Below are 20,319 nucleotides of genomic sequence, written 5' to 3' on the forward strand. Positions count from 1 at the left end.
TTTGTATTGTCTTTCCCATATTTATAGCAGATTTCACAATTGGATACCTTATCTTCAATGGCAGTGTTCATGCTTGGCCAAAACAGGATTTCTCTGATCTGATGTTTCTCAGATGACCAAAATGGATTATGCTTACAATATTTGATCTAGTTTCAGAGTAACAGCCGTGTTAGTCTGTATCCGCAAAAAGAAGAACAGGAGTACTTGTGGCACCTTAGAGACTAACAAATTTATTAGAGCATAAGCTTTCGTGGACTACAGCCCACTTCTTCGGATGGTGGCTCCTATTATATTATCATCTGCTGCTGTGCTTTTTGTTGTGTTGGAGGCCCTTGTTGAAGCAGCCAGGAGGATGAATGACTTTGAGGGGGTTTATTTCTTTACAGAAGTGGTAGCCATGCTTCCTCCATGAGACTGACAGATCTGGTCCTTCCACCTGGGGCTGAAGAACAAAGGAAAATACCCCTGCTGCTGAAGACAAGCACTAAAAGTAGAGGCCACCTGACATGGCAGATGAGGTAGAGTAGCTGGCCCCTCTGCCCACCACTTCTCAACCTTAGAAGGTGTATAATTGAGCCCTCTATGTGCAAATACTCAAAAACCTGAAAACATATTTATGTTAGAGCATTTTCAAGTTAATCAAATGGTTAAATTAAATAGATCATACTTAATTATGCAACACTGAAGACAAGAATGTTCAAACTATTGCATTAGAAGGGTTCTAAGACTCTAATAGTATCACAGTTTTACCTCTTTTATTCTCAAATAATCTGTGGAAGAAATTTTAAGAATTTCGCAGTTTTCTTCTGTAATGATGGACAGCAGGATATGCGGCAGTTTTGGTGGGGCTGTTTCCAGAGTCCCAAAACAACTTCCTCTGATAAGCTTAAAAAAGAAAGGCAAAAGTATCAAACTTAATTTTTTCTCTGTATCAGTAAAATGGGGGTAAAAATGAAATTTAAAGGTTAATTTATGTGCAACCACTTTATTTTGAATACTTTTTACACCTCTAACTGTTTCTGATTTAGTCACTCCTAATGTGTCTGAGTCTTGCTTCATATTACTTTCTGAAAGCATAGCCAAGATACAGTCATTGGCACCAACTGATACATTATGCATTAAACATGAAATCATGTGGCAGTTAGGGAAGTACAGCAGAATAGTATGGTAATGAAGTTCAATTTGATTCAGTGTTTTTTGTAAACACCCCTTGTGAAAAAGAAGCATTATTCCTAAGGATCAACTGTCCTGCCTTATGAATATGTCTTCTGCTCAAAGCAGTCAGCTCAGGGAAGAATGTGGGAGACTGCCTAGGAAAGGTGAACTAGAGTTAATGGGCCGGACCCTCAGATGATGTAAATCAGCATAACTGTGCCCTTGTACATCAGTTGAGGATGTTTCCCACTGTATTTGTGGTGTAGTTGAACTGAGATGAAAGCTCCGTTACCATTTAGGTGATAAAATAGTCAACAATAAATATTTGTTGACGTTATCCGGTGTGATAGGTGAAGATTTAGCAGATCAGCAAGTAAACAAAGCAACATCCCAGGAATTTCTAAACCCATTGCATGAGGCCAATTCTGTCTTGTGCCTGAATGACACTTAGCACTAACATAACTCTGTATTTCCTCAGCATAACACTCGCATGCATTTTGAAATAATTGGAAAGAGAAATGTACAAATTGATTTGAATCCACAGACGGCACCTGATCCTGCACCTACAACTCTGAGTTCTGCTGGAGAAGAGGGTGCTCAGAACCTTGCAGAACCTCAGCTCCAATAAGTAGAAAAGCCTTCATCTATCTTTATTAGATAAGACAGATCATGTATTTTTCCCTGCAAGACGGCCTGTCATAGATAATCCTTTTTAAATCCTAGTAAGCTTTGCTTTTGCAAACAATGGTTGTAACATTGTAGTATAACAAAGATAACTTTTCTTTACATGTTTGTACAATAGTCTTCAAAGTAACTTGCTTTGAAGTGTTAATTAAATGGGGTACTAGGTCATCAAACATCCATAATTACAGCAAACTGGGAATTTAAGTACTGTCAGTGTTATTGCAATGCTGTGAAATAGATAAAATGGTCTCAGAAATTTAGACTGTATTATTCACAATCTTCTATTCTATTTGCTGTCTTTATATTTAACAATAATGCTTCAGTAACAAATGGTTTTGGTAAACAATATTCGCATCACTGCCTTCTCTACTTTCAGTGCTATGTTCACACTAAACTGCAACACCTTAATATTCCTTCAACCACATATGTTGAGGCTTATAGACTCAGAAGTTTATAAACATTAGGATCCATGTCCACCAGAGCTGGGAGAATACTGAGAAACAAATTCCTCAGCACATTCACTTGAATATAAATATTAGCTCACTTTGACATGCTTACATCCCTTTTGTGTTTGATTCCCACAAATGTTACACACTTTAGCTTGTGAAAAGCAAATTTCAAATGGGCATGTTCGAATATTTGTCCCAGAACAGGTACATTTTATATGGGATGGGATGCTGCTTGTTCAGGTAGCTGAGGGCCATGGTTCAGGCTACGTTTTACTCACGGGTATTTTTAGTAAAATTCACAAAAATTCACAGCCCATGACCTGTCCATGACTTTTACTGTATACCCCTAACTAAAACTTGGGCAGGGGTCTGTGGGTGCTCTGGGGGGTGGTCCGGGGGTGCTGTGGGTGCTGGGAGAGATGGCCCGGGCCCCCACTGGTGCAGGGAGGGGGCGGGCCACAGCATGCGGCCCGGGACTCCCACTAGTGCAGCCCCTGAACCAGCCCTGGCTGCTGCAGACATCAGAGGTCACAAAGTCATGGAATCCGTGACTTCCGGGAAAGACTCGCAGATTTAGCCACAGTTAACAAACTCCTCTCCAGCACCCCTGCCATAAAGGAAATTAAGGCTCACATTCAAGTCAATCCTGCTCCCCATTCAAGTCAATAGCAAAACTCTCTTTGACTTAAATGTTTCAGAATCAGGCTCTAAGTGACCTAGACAATGATGTGACTGGTCTGATTGCAGCCAGGACCGTGAACGCACACATGCTAACTTTATATGGGTGTTATGAAAGAAAATTTCATTTCTATTCAATAAATCTTTCATAATTGAAAAATCAATACTTTTTTTTAAGACTGAGGCATTGGTGAGCCAGAAAGAAAAAGGTCTCAACAATTTTTAAAATTCCCTATTTCTGTTTACCTCTCCCTAAATTTCTACCGTATTGCCTCTGAAGAGATTAAAATCCCCAGTGGTTTCTTCAATCCCTCTCCTCAATTACAGGAGTTATGTTTATCAAATTAAAAAGAACAATACCATGTGACTTATGTGACCAATCAAAATTAACCTTTACAGTAAAAACAACGAGGAGTCCTTGTGACACCTTAGAGACTAACAAATTTATTTGAGCATAAGCTTTCGTGGGCTATAACCCACTTCATCAGATACATTTAGTTAGCCTATGATAAAGGTCAGTAGCTGGATGTTTACAACCCCTTTTCACATCTCAATTTAGCTATGTTTATGAGAGTAACAATATACACTCATTAAGCACTTCAGATGGTCAAATTAACCTTTAATTAACCTCTCAGCTGATGCTATTGTTAGTCTCTAAGGTGCCACAAGGACTCCTCATTGTTTTTGCTGATACAGAGTAACACGGCTACCCCTCTAAACCTATACAATGTAAGTTTGAATACTGAGTATCAAATGCTTACAATAAATGGAGTACAACCAAACCAAAGTCTAAACTACTCACAAATAAAATAAAATAAAATAAAAAACTGGGAATCACAATCTGCTAATGAGTAAAGAAAGAAGCTAAATTAATGGACTAAATTCTCAGTTGGAAATTATTTGCTCAGTTCTAACACTCTATCAGTGGTACAGATGCAGTACTTTGTTACCTGCCCTTCTTTCTACCCGACATATTTTCATATCATAGAACTTCTAGTCTTCAAACTGCTAAAATTACACTGCAGTAATGAAAGCACTCAAATTCTGGCACTATGATACAAACCATATTTATTACCTAAGCAGTCCTTCAAAAGAATGACACAAAATCATGATGGATCATTGTAACCCTGGCTTTATGGGTAAGCCGATATTTTTCTGTAGCTCCACTTAACTATTTTACTTATGGCTCACTATCCTGTACTTTGCAACTTTTGTCTGGCTTCCAAAAGTCAAGGCTTCAAAGCAGAGAATTGTATATTGAACTTTTTTCCAGTGCAGTATATCAACCATGCAGATTCTGGAATCTCCTGACAATATTACCATTTTCCATAAAAAATTCTGAATTTCCTCAGTTTTGTTCAAAGTCAGGGATCCAGAAGATTCAGAGACCTTTCAAATGTGAAAAATTCCTCATGCCCATGACCAAAAGGAGGAAAACTGCATCAACTCCTGAAAAAGTCTAAAATAATGCGGAATCTATCTGCTGTTCTCAATAACTCTGTTATCAGCTGACACCTTCTTGCTAAAAAACCTGAGACCCCTAGAAAAAAGATTGAGGGAAACATCTGGGATAAGTAAAATTGGTCTTTTATGTACGAAAATTTAACAGCATCAGCTCAGAGATTAATTAAATATTTGTTTGACCATCTGAAGTGCTTAATGAATGTATATTGTTACTCTCATAATCATAGCTAAATTGTGACCTGAGAAGAGGTTGTAAACATCCAGCTACCGACCCTTATCATAGGCTAACTTGCTAATTCAAGGATGCAGTTTCAACTGCTGTTTACCATGTTAAGATTTATTTTCTGTTGTCACACACCTATTAAATGGCTCAAGCATCACTTGTATGTTTAACACATACGTAATCATGGTCTGATCCTTGTAAGGTGGTGAGCATCTCCTCAAGACATTGAGGCCAAGCCCTTCAAAGGTTTTTATATGCCTACCTCCCAAGATTTGGGGCTCTAAACCTGAACGTCCTAAATCCCAAAGAAGTAATGGAAGATTAGCGTGTTCGGCACCTCATAGGAGCCAACCACAAATGATTAATATTTCAGTAAAAAAAGTCTTTTACTTACACTTGATTCTTACTAAAATACTCCCTTTTCCTGGGGTTTGGCACATTCCCTCCCTTTCAGGGGGCACAGCACTAATGCTTTTGGGTGTTGGCTGAAACAACGGTCATGCATCTACCCAATCCACACAGTCACTGAACCACTGGTCATCTGTCTAGCAGAGGTACTTATGTGACCCCTGTTACCATAGTATGGGAGCACCTCAATCTTTAATGTATTTATCCTCACAACCTCTCTAAGTAGTAGGAAAATACTGTTATCCCCAAAGGGAGAGCTCCACACAGATTCTCAAAGGCACAATTTCCATTGATTTCAAAAACGTAAATACCTTTGAGGATCTGGGCACAAGTGACTTACCCAAAGCCATACAAGAAGTCTGTAGTGCAGCATGGAACTGAACCTGGTCTCCTGTTTTCCAGGCTAAGCACCAGGCCATCCTCTAATACCCCAACTCCTTCTCCTATACCATGCCTCTGAGCTGCTGCAGAGAAAATTGTGACTGTGGAAGTTGTGAATGCCCCCTGTACGGCCACTCTATGACTTCCCCCTCATGGAGCAGAGCCATGGCACTTGGCATGATTCTGTGCCGGAGGTGAGGGCAGAGCTCCCTTTAGTCCCCATTTACCAGTTCTTAAAGTGTGGAAGAATTGCTGTACTCAGAAACATATACATACGGACATATTAAGATTTCCTCATGTTCATGTTCCTGGTTGTTCCCTAATTAGGATTAGGCCCCTTTATTTTGATTTACTGCTTTCAATAATCATGGGGGGTGAATGAGCTGCTGTATATGAGGAACAGCCAATGTTTTGACTATGGAAACAGGTTTCCAAATGAATATTTTGGAAAGGACCATATTGTGATGGGTTCAGTCACAGAGATCCCCTTGGGACTGTCACCTGATGTGCTGAAATTACATTTGAGCCCATTTTCCTTGCCAGCTTGGGACTTCCTAAACCCTGTCTTGTTGAGCCAGAGACACTAGTCTGCTGCAACACAGACCCAGGGTTTGGTCCATGCCCCCAAAGCTGCAGATTAAACTGAAAACAGTTTAGCAGATTACCTAACTCCAGCACCCAGACACCCAGTTTCCAATGGGATCCAAACCCCAAATAAATCCATTTACTCTGTATAAAGCTTATACAGGGTAAAGTCATAAATTGTCCGCCCTCTATAACACTGATAGAGATATATGCACAGCTGTTTGCTCCCCCAGGTATTAATCACTTACTCTGGGTTTATTAATAAACAAAAGTGATTTTATTAAGTATAAAAAGTAGGATTTAAGTGGTTTCAAGTAATAACAGACAGAACAAAGTAAGTCACCAAGCAAAATATAGCAAAAACATGCAAGTCTAAGCCTAATACATTAAGAGACTGATTACAGATAATATCTCACCCTCAAAGATGTTCCAATAAGCTTCTTTCACAGACTAGACTCCTTCCTAGTCTGAGCCCAATCCTTTCCCCTGGTACAGTCCTTGTTAGTTCCAGCAGAACTCAGGTGGTAAGCAGGGGTTTTCTCATGACTGGCAGCCCTCTTTGTCCAGCTCCACCTCCTTTTATAGCTTTGGCGCAATGTGGGAATATTTTGTCTGTGCTTGTCCCCACCCCTGCCTCATCAATGGAAAAGTACAAGGATTAAGATGGATTCCAGTATCATGTGACACAGTCTCCATTCTTCCTGGGTTGGCCCACATGTACACAGGAAGGTTTGCAAGTAAATAAACCATTTACAACCAATTGTCCTAGTCAATGGGAGCCATCAAGATTCTAAACCACCATTAATGGCCCACACGTTGCATAATTATAATAGGACCTCAGAGTTATACTTCATATTTCTAGCTTCAGATACAAGAATGATACATGCATACAAATAGGAGGAATATATTCAGTAGATTATAACCTTTGTTATGATACCTTACAAGAGACCTTTTGCTTAAAACATATTCCAGTTACATCATATTCACACTCATAAGCATATTTCCATAAAACATATGGAGTTCAATGTCACACATACATGATGCAGTCTGCAAAGAAACTTAAGTAGGCTAAAACTCGACAGTAAATAGCTGGAAGGATCTTTTCACTTCATCAGGGAAATGAGCTTTTTTATAGGAATAATAAAGGTTAGTCAATCTGATCTCTTTTCATTTTATTTCTCTTGCATGCATGGAAGAGAAATGTTTTATAATGCTCCACATCTGAAGTAGTTAACTGACAGTCCTGGTTTCACATCCTGAGTGTGGGTTTGATCCTCCTTCCATTGCCTTCCACAGAGAAGGGTCAAGCCCTAATAGAGCTGGTCAAACATTTTTGAACAAATGTTCCTTCAGAAAACAACCTGTTTCAGGAGCTAAAATTACATGAACATTTTTAATATTTTGAAATTGTGTTTTTCTCTGTTTGCTGAAAATCCAAAAAAGTTTCACGTTTTAGTTTTTGTTGTTTTTCTCCTTCTGACCCCGTCCTTCACCAGTACCACCATGAAAAGGGGGGAGGAGAAAAATTGGGGGATGTGAAAAAGTGAAATTTTTTCAACTGATTTTTTTGGTAAAAAGAAATCTATGAAAATGTTCAAAATCTGTTCTGTTCAAAAACTTCAAAACGTTAACATTTCAGAAACTTTCAAAACCAAAACATTTTAGCCAAGTACATTATGATTCTGATCCTATGCCCATTTCAGGCAAGAGATGAGCTCCACTGGCGTCAATGAGAGTAGTACTAGCTACAGCATATCATAATTAATTTATTTGGTTGGAGGTCCTCTGGAGCCCTTTGCCTTTTCTTCCTCAGCATAATCACACTAAAATATCTGCTACTGAGGTGACTTCTTAAAAAAAAAAATGACAGTGCTTACCTCAAACGTCTAAAGCAGGGCAAACCCCTATTGCTCCATGACAGCATTATCTTTCTAAGTACAGTAGTAATAATTATGAGAAGGGAAAACTTGTCATATTTGTTATCAAGTATACCATTTATTATTAAAAATACTATCAAACAGTAATTAAATACAAACCTCAAATAAAATAATCTAACATCTAGGGCAAAGGAATTTGATTCATAGTCTTCAAAGATTTAACAAAATATATTTGAAGAAAATGAAGCACTCATTACTCATCACTGAAAACTTAAAGAAAACCACAATTTTTTATTAACACCCACTGCTATACTTATATATGCATATATTAAATCCTTACTTTTTATCCACTAAAAATTTTATATATTCTCTACATTTTATATTTTAAAATAGGGATAAACAAATACAATATAGAAGAAGCAGTAATTACACAAGATATTTACGTTTTTAATGAATTTGCTTAATAACAGGAAAATGACCGACTTCTTCTTTGGGTGGTGGACAGGTTTGGGAAACGATCAAACAGATGCAGCACAATGGCCATGAATTCTGCCTCTTGTTTTGATTTTGTTTTCTAAGATATCAGTAAAAATTATTGAATATTTGTCAGTGACATTCTGCCCTTTTATTTTTATATCTTTATTAAAGGAACGTCAGTAAACAGATTTAATATACACCAATAAACTTCCCCCTTGTTATGACTTTTATAATGGAACTGCAGTAAAAAGATTAAATGTACACCAACAATTTCATTATTTAAAAAAAATATTGTAAACAACAGTAACTATGCTAAAGACTCATTTCCAAATTCACTTCCATTGGCGTGCTTCCCCATGTAAGCAGGAAAAAACTGCAAGGATTTTTTCAAGATACTTGGTGATGCATGCCTCATTTTCAAACGGAGTCCTAAGAACACATTTCAGCAAACTCTACACCAGGCTTCAATAACAGGTATGTTGTTTGCTGAACTGGGGTCCAAGGGCCCTCCTTGTCTCCCCACACCAAGCTGGAGTACATAGACTTGGCTCAGGGAATGCCCCTGAAAGAAGAATCCTCCCCTACAGGCTGCTCTACAGCCATTCCCATAACCCTAGCGATGCAGCTGCCCCTATGGTCACTGCACTTCACATCTGCTGGAAGGATTTGGCTGCTGTATCTATAACCCACACACCTTCTGGGTGTGATGCTCTGTCCCATCTAGTGGCACTGAGACCATTGAGAGAGAGAGAGCGATAAAATGAGTCTGCTCTACAGTCTTAGCTAACAGTTTATTCATGCAGTAGAGGCTCATGTCCTAAGCTCCAGAGGCCCCAGGTTCGGTCCTGCCTGCTTATGACCAGGGTCTGTCTGTGTTACATATCTACATGGTTGCGGATCCACCAACCTCATCTCTACTCCTTCCCTTGTCCACCTCCACTTAGCTTGCCCAGGTCTCTTTCCCCAGCAGTGCAGGAGTAGACCCCCTCATACCAAGGTAGGACACAGGGTTCCTTGCATTCTGCTCCCTAGCATGCAGAATTCCACCAGTTTTACTGTCCACAGAGGACCTCCATACCAGCAGGAGAGAGGGCAGAATTTGTTCCCAAGTGTACAATAGCAAACTGACCACTCCTATACCCATTTGGTGGAATCTAAAAACAAACTAAGGTTATGTCTACACTACAGCCTATGTTGGCAAAATGTATATCACTCAGGGGGTGAATATTTCACCCTCCTGAGTGACATATGCATTTGTGTGCACAGCACTATGTCAGCGGGAGTGCTTCTCCCACCAACATAGCTTATGCCACTTGCAGAGGTATATTTTTTATATCGACAGAAGAGCTCTCTTCCATCAGCATAGAGCATCTTTGCTAGATGTGCTGCACTGGCCCAGCTGTATTGGTACAGCTGCGTTGCTGCAGCACTGCACGTATAGACATATTTTTAATTTAAAAGAAAAATGATGACAAAGATACGCTGTCTCCAAATACAGGCATGAGCAAATTTGTATATTTTTATAAATGTTTAGAATGCACAAAAAGTTATAAACTTTTAAAATTAACAGAGCTTATCCAAAGGCAGAACCACTCAATAATTTAATGTTCTAAGATCTGCTCTCCTCCAGTTAATGGATTTGTTGTCAGGTTTCATTGTTGTATTCAATATTGCCTGTGGCTAACAGATTTACAGTGCTTCCTGGAAATTACTTTCCTCCCCTTTCTTCCTAATGTGCCTTTATCTTATAGCAGGCACATTTAGGCACCATGTGGCTGGAGAGTCTGTCCATCATTTAATTAATGTGCATAATAGAGCACAAAATACCACAAACAGAAACTGGAGAGTTCTTTAACGTAAGTGTTATTGTATCCCACATTCTCAAACACTGAGAAGTACTGGAATCACTTCTTCAGACTACTAGAAGCAGTGCTGTCATCAAGTACAGAAATTATATATACACACACACACACACACACATATAAATACACATGTACACACACTCCCCCTTCCAAATCACTGTAGGTGAAGTGTACTCCCTACCTTTACACAAACCCTGAGTAGTTAGGCTCTGTGAAGGGAACTCTGAGGGTTCTGAAGGGCAGAAACCAATCTGCCCACCCCAGAGGCTGGCTGTTGAGCTATATTTCTGACCCTCCATAGCTGCTATGTCAGACTTCAGGCTAGAATACCTGTTCAGAGTTCCTCCAAGCCACCTATGTGGGCTCTTTAGCTACTGAATGCATCTGTGGCTCACTTCCAATGGCTCCATCCATTGCAGCCACATCAGAGATGGCACTAATTGCTCCTCCATAGTATGTGGAACAAAGCAGACAAAGGGACCCATTCATAGCTACTCCACCCAGAACCTATGCAGAGAGCCATACTGGAGGTTTGATGGTGCAGTCTTGTGTGAATCTTTTAAGTTAGGATGAATGTGCCCCCTATGATATGGAAACAATTTTCCAGTTACTCAGCAGGTGCAAACATGATATTTGTCCCAATGCCATAACATAGATGGGGCTTCAATTTACTCTTTATCTTGGCTGATGTATTAAAATTATATCCTCAATGGCCCCTCATTCACTTTAATTTTATTCAAATTGATGATAAGCCTATAATGTGTTGCTGAAATTAGAAATCTATCCGTGATATATATGTGAGTTACTAGTGCTGAATGTGCAGATATCAGAAAGAAGAAATTAATGGCAGATTCCTCAATAATTTTGCTCAAAGCTTACAACCTGCTTAGATTGAAGATCTTAAAAGATATATCCAGTTTAACAGAGACATATGCAAAAGATATATCCAGTTTAACAGAGACATATGCAAGTTCAGACTTTGTGGCATCATTTTCTAACATTACAGGAAAGAACAGGCCAAAGGTCTGTCCTTACTTGGCACTATCAGAAATGTTGAATATTAAAACTGTAAAACTCTAGCTGTTCAATAACTGGCTTCCCCTTCAGTAACTGGAGTGTGAAATTTATTTTGTTGCCTGTAAAAATCGGTACCCTGATTTTAAAAACTCACAACTGGAAATGAACTTCAACAACGTCAGTTTCAAACAGAAAATTCCAAGTCTTAGTTAAGTATGGTTCAACCATTTTATCCCAAAATACCGATGCAAAGTGTCAGAGAGATAAGATCAATTTACATATTTCTAATCATTTGATGCATGTTGCATTTGAATATGAAGCAGCATTTTTGACACTATTTAAAAATTGTGCCATATGGGCAATAACAAAAACCTGTGGTTTAAACAGACAGAATCCCAAGAACAATCAGCATTTCATTATCAGTTTGCATTTTTGCAGATAAAATAGAAAAATGTGGAGCTTTCTTATTTATGAATGATATTTCTATATAAATAGGGCCTATTATTAATCACGGCACTTGTTCAAAACTGTTCATAAGACAAAAGCAACTGAAAGTGATTATGGCTTACAATATACAGGCTGTTGGGTAGTCAGAGTGACTTCCATATGGTATACTTTATTATTTTTATTCTTCATAAACCTATTTACATTTCAGTTGCTTTTCCATAGTGGTTTTCTGGTCACATTTTCATTATTGATAATGTTTTTGTTCAAAGATGGGTTTGCTTTTTTCCAGTTCATCGTCTTTTCCTACTGAAGGACCCAATCCACTGAGATTTCGAGTGCCCTCAACTACCAGCAAAGTCAATAGGAACTGAGGCATTCGACAGCCCACAGGATCAGATCTTAAACTTTCAGTGAAGTAATAATGCCAAGTTGGTGATTTCACGCTCATTTTTATGACAGATTTTGACACAGAACTCCCATTTCTCTGCAGGATAAGGAGGCTGGGAAAGAAAGAGTTCTTATTCAGACATGAATGTCTTAAATAATAGCTAAAGGAATACTGAAAATGACAAGGCAAAGAAATTTTTTTGTATAAATGTTCTCTTCTTTCAAGTGTATTTCTGCATAAAGGCTCTATTAGCATTTCTATTATAAACATCTATTTTCAGGAGGTCATAACTTGGTTGGAAGTATTTGCTTCAGGCTGAAACTCATAATATTCCCAATGTAGGGACTTTTTCCCCCCTTAACATTAAAAGCACCAGAAAAAGACATTTTGCTCTTTTTAAGCTATAAGGAGGAATGTGAAGAAACAGAAATTCATCAGTTTTGGACTCCATATTCTAGTTCTGTTGCTTTTCTTAAACTTAGAATTTGCATGCCTTCAGTCAATAGGGACTGCCATAACTATAGAGAGTAAAACTATGCAAACCCTTGAATAATAAAACCAAATATCTTTTTCTTAAGTCATAATGAATCTAAAACTCAGCCCAGGCTTCACTGAAAGTTTCACCATGCAAACCTGGGCCAGGTTTAGCATGCAAAGCCTTCCTCCCCATCCGTGCTGCAGATGGATTTATGGTTTTTTATTTTAAACAGGAAACATGAAAAATTCATAAGAGAGGAGGGATGATGGTTAAGGCACTAGACTGCACCTCACAAGATCAAGGTTCAATTCCAGGCTCTGCTATTGAGTTTCTGGGCAAATTTGGGCAAATCATGCACTCTCTCTCTGCCTCAGTTCTCAGAAATGGATATAACAATACATCCTTCTTCCCACCTTTTGCCTGTCTCATCTATATAGACTGTAAGATGATCAGGGTAGGGGCTGCCTCACACTGTGTTTGTACAGCACCTAGCACAATATGACCCCAAACTAATTTGTGGTCTCAGGTGCTATTGTAATATAAATAAATACTCAACAATGAACTCACTGGCTTGGCTCAGTTTTGCTTTTGAGCAAAGCTCAAGAAATTTCTTTTGCATAATTTTGAATATCTGCAGGATATTTCGTTCCTCTCACAGATCCGACACCCCTTAGAAATGCACACAAGAATTAACATTTCTAAATATATAGGGCATTAAAGATACTCTACCTGAAACCTTCTATATAAAGGATGCCTCTGTGACACTAGCAGACCGAGCACCAGTTCATGCCAAGGTTCCCATGTCTCAAATGGGACTAATAGGTACACAGCTGTAATCTGTCTGGCTCACTTGTGGGTTAATATTGATAAAATAGATATTAGAATTATAAGAAAGTTTAGACTCTATTGAATGCTTATGAGTTGCTGAATGAATTAATCTTACTGATCTGTGTCCCATATTACAATGTAATATTTGAGCAGCAGTATTGTCACTGTATGAAAGGCCATACAGGAGAGGGACATTAATTAGCATGAAGAGAAACTCTTCTACCGAAATCATTACACCCCTTCCCAAAGAAGAGCCCCATTGATACAGGCTGTGGGTGGATCTTACAACTGGAAACTCCCTACATCTGGCCTGAGAAATGGTCAGCAAAAAGACTAAAGACTCTTGTTGTTGTTCTGCTCTCCTCCCCATGAAGATGAGTCATGCAAGTGGACTCCCATCAGCTGAGTATGCAGCTCAGAGCACATGGTAGGATGAGAACAAAAAATCCAAACAAAAGGAACTAGGGACCTTGGCCTCGGGGTGGGGTGGGGGTGATGGAATGCTCCCCTGTATTCACACCCTACATGCTATTATAATAATCTTTGTACAAGGCATGCTTTGCAAAGTATCATTTGAAAACCTGTAACCTGCACATTAATAATATCATGGTAAAATGCAGGTAGCCACATTATGTGTAAAGTTATGAACCTAAGCTGAAAGCCCTGGCTGGGATGATTTAGTTGGGGATTGGTCCTGCTTTGCACAGGGGGTTGGACTAGATGACCTCCTGAGATCCCTTCCAACCCTGATATTCTATGATTCATGACTGGAGTGGGTTTCTGGAATCTGGGGAATGGCTAAACCAGTTTCTCAAAGACAAAGGGCAAGCTGATGCCCCAGCCAGGTGTCAATAAAGCTGATGGGACATCACCTATCAAGTGGCCATTCTTAGCAAGAAAGGGGGGCTTGGACAAAGAGATCTGTGTCTTAGCAAACAGCATGAGGTCTCCTTCCTCCACCAAACCCTGTCTCAGTTCTCAACTGAAAATGCTTTTTTCAAAGAGGGACTAAAGCTATAAAAAGTAGTGGCAAACACCCACCCTTTCTCTCACCCATTTCATTATTTGCACCTGAGAAGACAAAGGAAACAGCCATTGGACTTTGGGGGAGGGAGTCCTGACCTGAGAGTTTGGTCAGGAGCCCATACCCCTCTCTGAAAGTCAGGCCACACATGTTTCATGTATATCTCCATTGGAGCTGGGAGGTGTAAACTCCAGCTAAAGGAGACATATCTGTGGTACCTCTGATTTAGCTAGTGTGCTAAAAATAGAAGTGTAGTCACAATGGTGCAAGGGGCCCTCAGTGCAATCCCATCTGAGACCATAGGTAAGTACATGAGGTGGCTATCCCCTCCCACCACTCATGGGACTACAGTTACGCTTCTATTTTTAGTGTGTTAACTCGATCACAATTAGAGTGGATATATCTCTCTGAGCTAGAATTCACACCTTCCAGCTCCAGTGTAGTCATACCCTAAGTTTGGACACCCAAAATTCAGTATAATCAAAACTAGAGTCTATTTTGGGCCAGAACCTATGTGTGTCTCCATTTACCAATCTGTAAAATGGAGGGAATACATACCTCACAGGAATGTTGTGAGACTAATTTCATTAAAACATGAAAAGGCTTCACATTCCTATGGTGAAAGGTGCTATAGAGGCAAAAATTATCATCAAACGTTTTAATATCTTTATTAAACATTAGGGCCATGTTTTGTAGCATCAGTTGGTATGCATTCAAAGTTGGGAAATAATATCTCCTCTGTGCTTTAATATACTGCATAACACACTGTAGCTGGATGCTTAAGTTACAGCTAAGAAAAACAACCTTCCATGACAGCCATTTCCAACATTTTTGAAGCTGACTGACAAAGAGAAAATCAATTAGTACCTTGAAAAGCACAGACAGGCATTAAGTGTATATCAAAAGGTTTCCAAGAGGAGATAAGCTTCTTTATAACTTCATAAATGTATGATGTCCTACTTCAAAAGGATGCATCTTGCAAGCATAAATCTCGGGGGTTGGTAGGCGCCCACCCGCAGTGCCGGGTTTACAGTGGCTCCATGGAGCCGGGCCCATGCTCAGAAGGAGCCCCGGCCCATTCTGCTTGCACTGTGCCCCGAGACCCTGCTGGCTCCCCTGGCCCACCACTGGCTCCTCTCGGCCTGCCTGCCAACTGGCCAAGGGCTCCTCTCTGCCCCCTGCCCACACACCCCTGCTCCTCTCAGCCCCCTGGCCAGACCCCAGTGCACCTCCGGCTCTGGGCAGTCTCTGCTTCCTACCACCTGTGGGGGCCCACGTGTCTCCCCGAAGCTGAGCCACCTGGGACTGGTGCAGAAGCCTGGCCAGTCTCAGCCAGGAGTGTGTGTGTGTGTGTGTGTGTGGGAAGACAGTGTGGAGGGCTTGACTGGTCCCCTCCAGGCAAGTGCGTCGAGGGACCCTGGCCAGGGCAGGTCCTGGCCTGGCTGATCGCGCCACTTCCAAGGAGATGGAGCGATTCCCAGCCCTGGGACTGGCCCTGGGACCAGCCCTGGCTGTGCTGCCGGCTCAGCCCGGCAGACACAGTCGCCTCCCAGCATGGCCGGTGAGCGTGGCTGGGAGGCATGGGTTAGGGGAGTGGATCTGTGGGCAGTATGGGGGGGTACTGGGCTGTGAAGGGATGGGGAGGATCTGTGTGTGTTGGGGCACTAGGGAGTGGGGGTTCTGTGTGTGGGGGTGCTGGGCACTTGTGGTGGGGCTGTGGGCAGGGGTGGTGTTGTGCAGGGTGCTGTGCATTTGTGGGTGGGTCGGGGGGGGCAGGCGCTGGGCATAGTGGGTCCAGGGGGCCTCTAGCCATAGTGAGTTGGGGGGTGCTGGGCCGGGGGGGGAGGGAGGCTGTGTGGTGTGGCATGGGCCTGCCCCTCAGGGGAAGGGGCATGCTGGCAGCACAGGGCTGGGCAGGCCACTGTGCGTCTGGTAACTGCCGGTTTGTAAATAGTGCCCTCGCATTGGGTGGAGCCAGGCCACTCCTGCCATGCCATGCCCCATTGCCTCTGGCTGGCTCCTCACTCCGGGGACTGACCTCCCCGTGCCATGCTCCACTGCCTCCATGGGGGCCCACAAATATGTTTGGCACCAGGCCCACAAAAGGCTAATCTGGCCCTGTTAATCTGTAGCAAGGAAAGCAAATACTAGATAAAAGTCTGTTGCACTACACATTGAAACTAGTACTCTAAAATTAGTTCAGCAAAGTAGTTACCAGAAGCAATAGCTTTATTGAATAGAGGCCTGACAACCAAACCAGTTTTATATATAAATATGTTGGTTTTGTGAGCCATACATCTGGGAGTCTAGCTTATGAATAAGGGAACTTTAGAACAAATGGTCTTTCTCCTGTTGTTCATAAACTCCTGACAGCAACAGTTCCTTTACTCAGAAGTCAAATGGCCATACTAATGAGTAGGGTGCTAAATATTTCTTTCTTCTTGATAAGTTACTCTGGGTGAAAATACACTGAAACGGAAAGACCTGTGACAAAACAGACTGAGAACAAACACTCCTATCCTGATCAGTGGGAAGCTATCACATTCTACATGGTCCATGTCACACTTGTTTCAGATTTATATTGGGACGTTATATAAGCTTCTGATCCACTTGACAATAGCCAAAATGAAGTTTCTTGTTAGTAAACAGTGACAATCCTGAGGGTCCATGCATAAAATGCACTGCCTAAAGGATAAGCAATGATTCTCATTTAAATAATTAACAAAGTACAATTGTTGGATTGGGTGAGTAGCATAATACTTTACCTACAGTGACACAAAGGCCCGGACTGTCACCAAACACATTAAAGGGGTCTTTTCCTAATATTCTGAGAAAACAGTTGGCGCACCTGTGGCAATCTGTCAGAAAGATTCAATTTAGAGTGGACAGAATAAGGGAGAATTGATCTTGCCTCCCTGCCATTCTGCTCAAGGTCAGTTATTTTATTCTAGTGGGATGGCATAAGGAATTCTGAATGACCCCTTTTTGCAAGGCATCAACTCTAGATCCTGAAGGCATTTGTAATTCATTCATTGTTTGTTTTGATGAGACAAGCGATATGAGAGAAAATATACTTAAAATGCTTGAAAGGTAAACCTAACAGCCTCAATCCCAGCAGGCTGATGTAAACTTCTTGTAAGTGATTGTAAGTGACAAGACCATCCACAAAAAAATCAAATAACTTCCCCAAACCTCTACATGCCAATCTGAATGATTCAACCTATACAGCAAGAAGGACAGGAGATTCCAATTTTCTCACAAATAATTTTCACATTATTCCCTCAACACTGACAGTATAACTGCAGTATAATTAACTCAGTTTACCTTCCATGGTCATGCATACAATTATAGCAAAACCAAATGCTGCTGTATTAAAAGATCTATCACTTTTTTCTTAAACAAACCTCTAGATTTGAAAATTTAAATACCTCATTGCACTAACTCACATACAAACATACTGAACAACTGGTAGGCAATCTTGTCAACTGGTCACTTGGGAAGAACATTTTATAAAATAAATTTGCCCTAAACTAGTTAGCTCCTTTTTGTGAAATAGGTAGAAAAGAGAGGTTAAACTTTCACATGTAATTGCATGGTTTATATAACTTGTAGTAACAAATAATTCATTAAAAAGGGAATTGTGCAGAAATTTAGGGTAAAAATTTCAAAAGCCCCTAAATCTCCTTGAAAATCAATGGGACTTAGACATCTAAGTTCTTAAAGCACTTTTGAAAAAGTTCTCCTCAGTGTATGATGTGGAAGATTAAACAATTTTGTTACTTTGAGAAACAAATAGAAACACATCTCATCTCAAAATTATATTTTAATGAAAAAACAAGACTATGCCACAAGACACACGAAAGAGATAAGTTTACCTGTTACAACTTGTAATCGAAATTAATTGCTTGAATTGTCAGCTGTCCCAAAAAAATCTTCAATACAAATTCTTGAAATGGAGCATCTGCCAACATACTGTGTATATATAGCTGGGTCCTCAAACATGCTGAGCACCCTCAGCTGTCATTGGCTTAAACAGGTGTGTCAGTGCTCAATACCCCTGAAAATGAAGCCCTTAGCTCATAATGACCACCTAATAATCCCTATTAAGGGAAGTGATTATTCCCCTCTATTCAGCACTGGTGAAGCCACACCTAGAGTATAACGTCCAGTTTTGGTCCCCCCCATTATAGAAGGGATGTGGACAAATTGGAGAGTGTCCAGTGGAGGGCAACGAAAATGATTAGGGGGCTGGGGCACATGACTTACGAGGAGAGGCTGAGAGAACTGGGGTTATTTAGTCTGCAGAAGAGAAGAGTGAGGGGGGATTTGATAGCAGCCTTCAACTACCTGAAGGGGGGTTCCAAAGAGGATGGAGCTCGGCTGTTCTCAGTGGTGGCAGATGATAGAACAAGAAGCAATGATCTCAAGTTGCTCTGGGGGAGGTCTAGGTTGGATATTAGGAAACACTATTGCACGAGGAGGGTGCTGAAGCACTGGAATGGGTTACCTAGGGAGGTGGTGGAATCCTTAGAGGTTTTTAAGGCCCGACTTGACAAAGCCCTGGCTGGGATGATTTAGTTGGTGTTGGTCCTGCTTTGAGCAGGGGATTGGACTAGATGACCTCCTGAGGTCTCATCCAACCCTAATATTCTATGATTCTATGACATGGCCACTTTGAGAGAGCACAGAACCATCTGAAACTGAGTAGTGAATATTACCTGATGTATAGAATAAGGTATGTTTAAACATGAAAAATTTTGTCACTCACATAAGTATTCATTGTCCGGCTATACTGAAAGAAGGACAGGAGACATTTGATGTGGTATTAATCAGGCTGCAACTTTATTATTAGATGTATGAGACAACCTAGCAGTGCAGGTAACCCCATCTTCATTCCATAATTAACTGGAGGGCTTCCACCAGCTCCCCCTCTTTTTCCATCCAGCTCCCCCCAGCCAATGTACTGCTGGGACATTCCCATCTACCTCCCCATAGGAGGATGAAGGTGGGCTATAAGAAACAGGAGTTGGCTCCCTACTGTACCTATCATAGGAGTCCCTAACCCCACCCTGTTTCATTCCTTTAATTAACACCTCTTGTTAAGTCCTTTTCCAAGCCATTTATCTGGTCACTGTGTACCTTCCCTATCGAGTACCTTCACCGGACAGCTGCCCCACACTTATATAATGAGTTGTGACATACACCCTACCTTGACACGCATGAAACTCCTTCCTGAACCCGCTGTGGGGAAAGGCAAAAAAACCCCAACTCCATCTAGGCCAATCAGGTGGTGAGGGAAAAATTCTTTCCCAGCCCCCCCTAAAAAGAGGCGGCTAGCGCACTGCCCACAGCAGGACTTGAACAAGCCTGGTATTTTAACAACTAAAGGAGAGGGAAGGTGGGTGATGCCTCAGCCTGCTCTGTATAAACTGGGGCTTCATGCAGAGGGCAGCCCCTTTTAAATCCTTCCATCATTCCAAGGGATGAGTCAGCATCACCATGTTGGCCCCTTATCACCTTTTGCAGCAGTTTTCCTCTTCTCCACCCCACCCCCAGCCACAAAGCCCTGTTCCCTTCCTTCGGCCAGCCAGCCAAATTCTCCTCCCCTCTCCGCTTAAAGATGTGATACACTGAGTTTATTTAACACAAACTAAACTGGATTATTATAAGGTGAGCAGCAGACAAGTTGCCTAATATTTTCCACGATAAAAGATTCTATGCACTAAATGAGGCAGGCGTCCTATGGAAAAAATAGTGTGTGATCATGTAATTAAAGATTGTATCAGAATGACTATGAACAACAGGGCAGAATTAAGGTTTGCACAGGCAAACTAAAATCTGGCATTTTATAACTTCAAGGGCTTGACTTTCAAACCTAAACAATTTTATCAGGT

General features: G+C 40.9%; 1 protein-coding gene across 1 annotated transcript in view; it reads right to left on the bottom strand.

Annotated features, from left to right (window-relative positions):
- Window positions 1-20,319, bottom strand: part of CNBD1 (cyclic nucleotide binding domain containing 1) — a 323,306-nt gene that overhangs the window by 99,415 nt on the left and 203,572 nt on the right. Inside the window, exon 6 of the mRNA XM_054017211.1 lies at window positions 751-885. Coding sequence (XP_053873186.1) covers window positions 751-885 — 135 coding nt within the window. The remainder of the gene's footprint in view (window positions 1-750; window positions 886-20,319) is intronic.

The sequence above is a fragment of the Malaclemys terrapin genome, chromosome 2, assembly GCF_027887155.1.
Source record: "Malaclemys terrapin pileata isolate rMalTer1 chromosome 2, rMalTer1.hap1, whole genome shotgun sequence".
NCBI classification, from domain to species: Eukaryota; Metazoa; Chordata; order Testudines; family Emydidae; genus Malaclemys; species Malaclemys terrapin.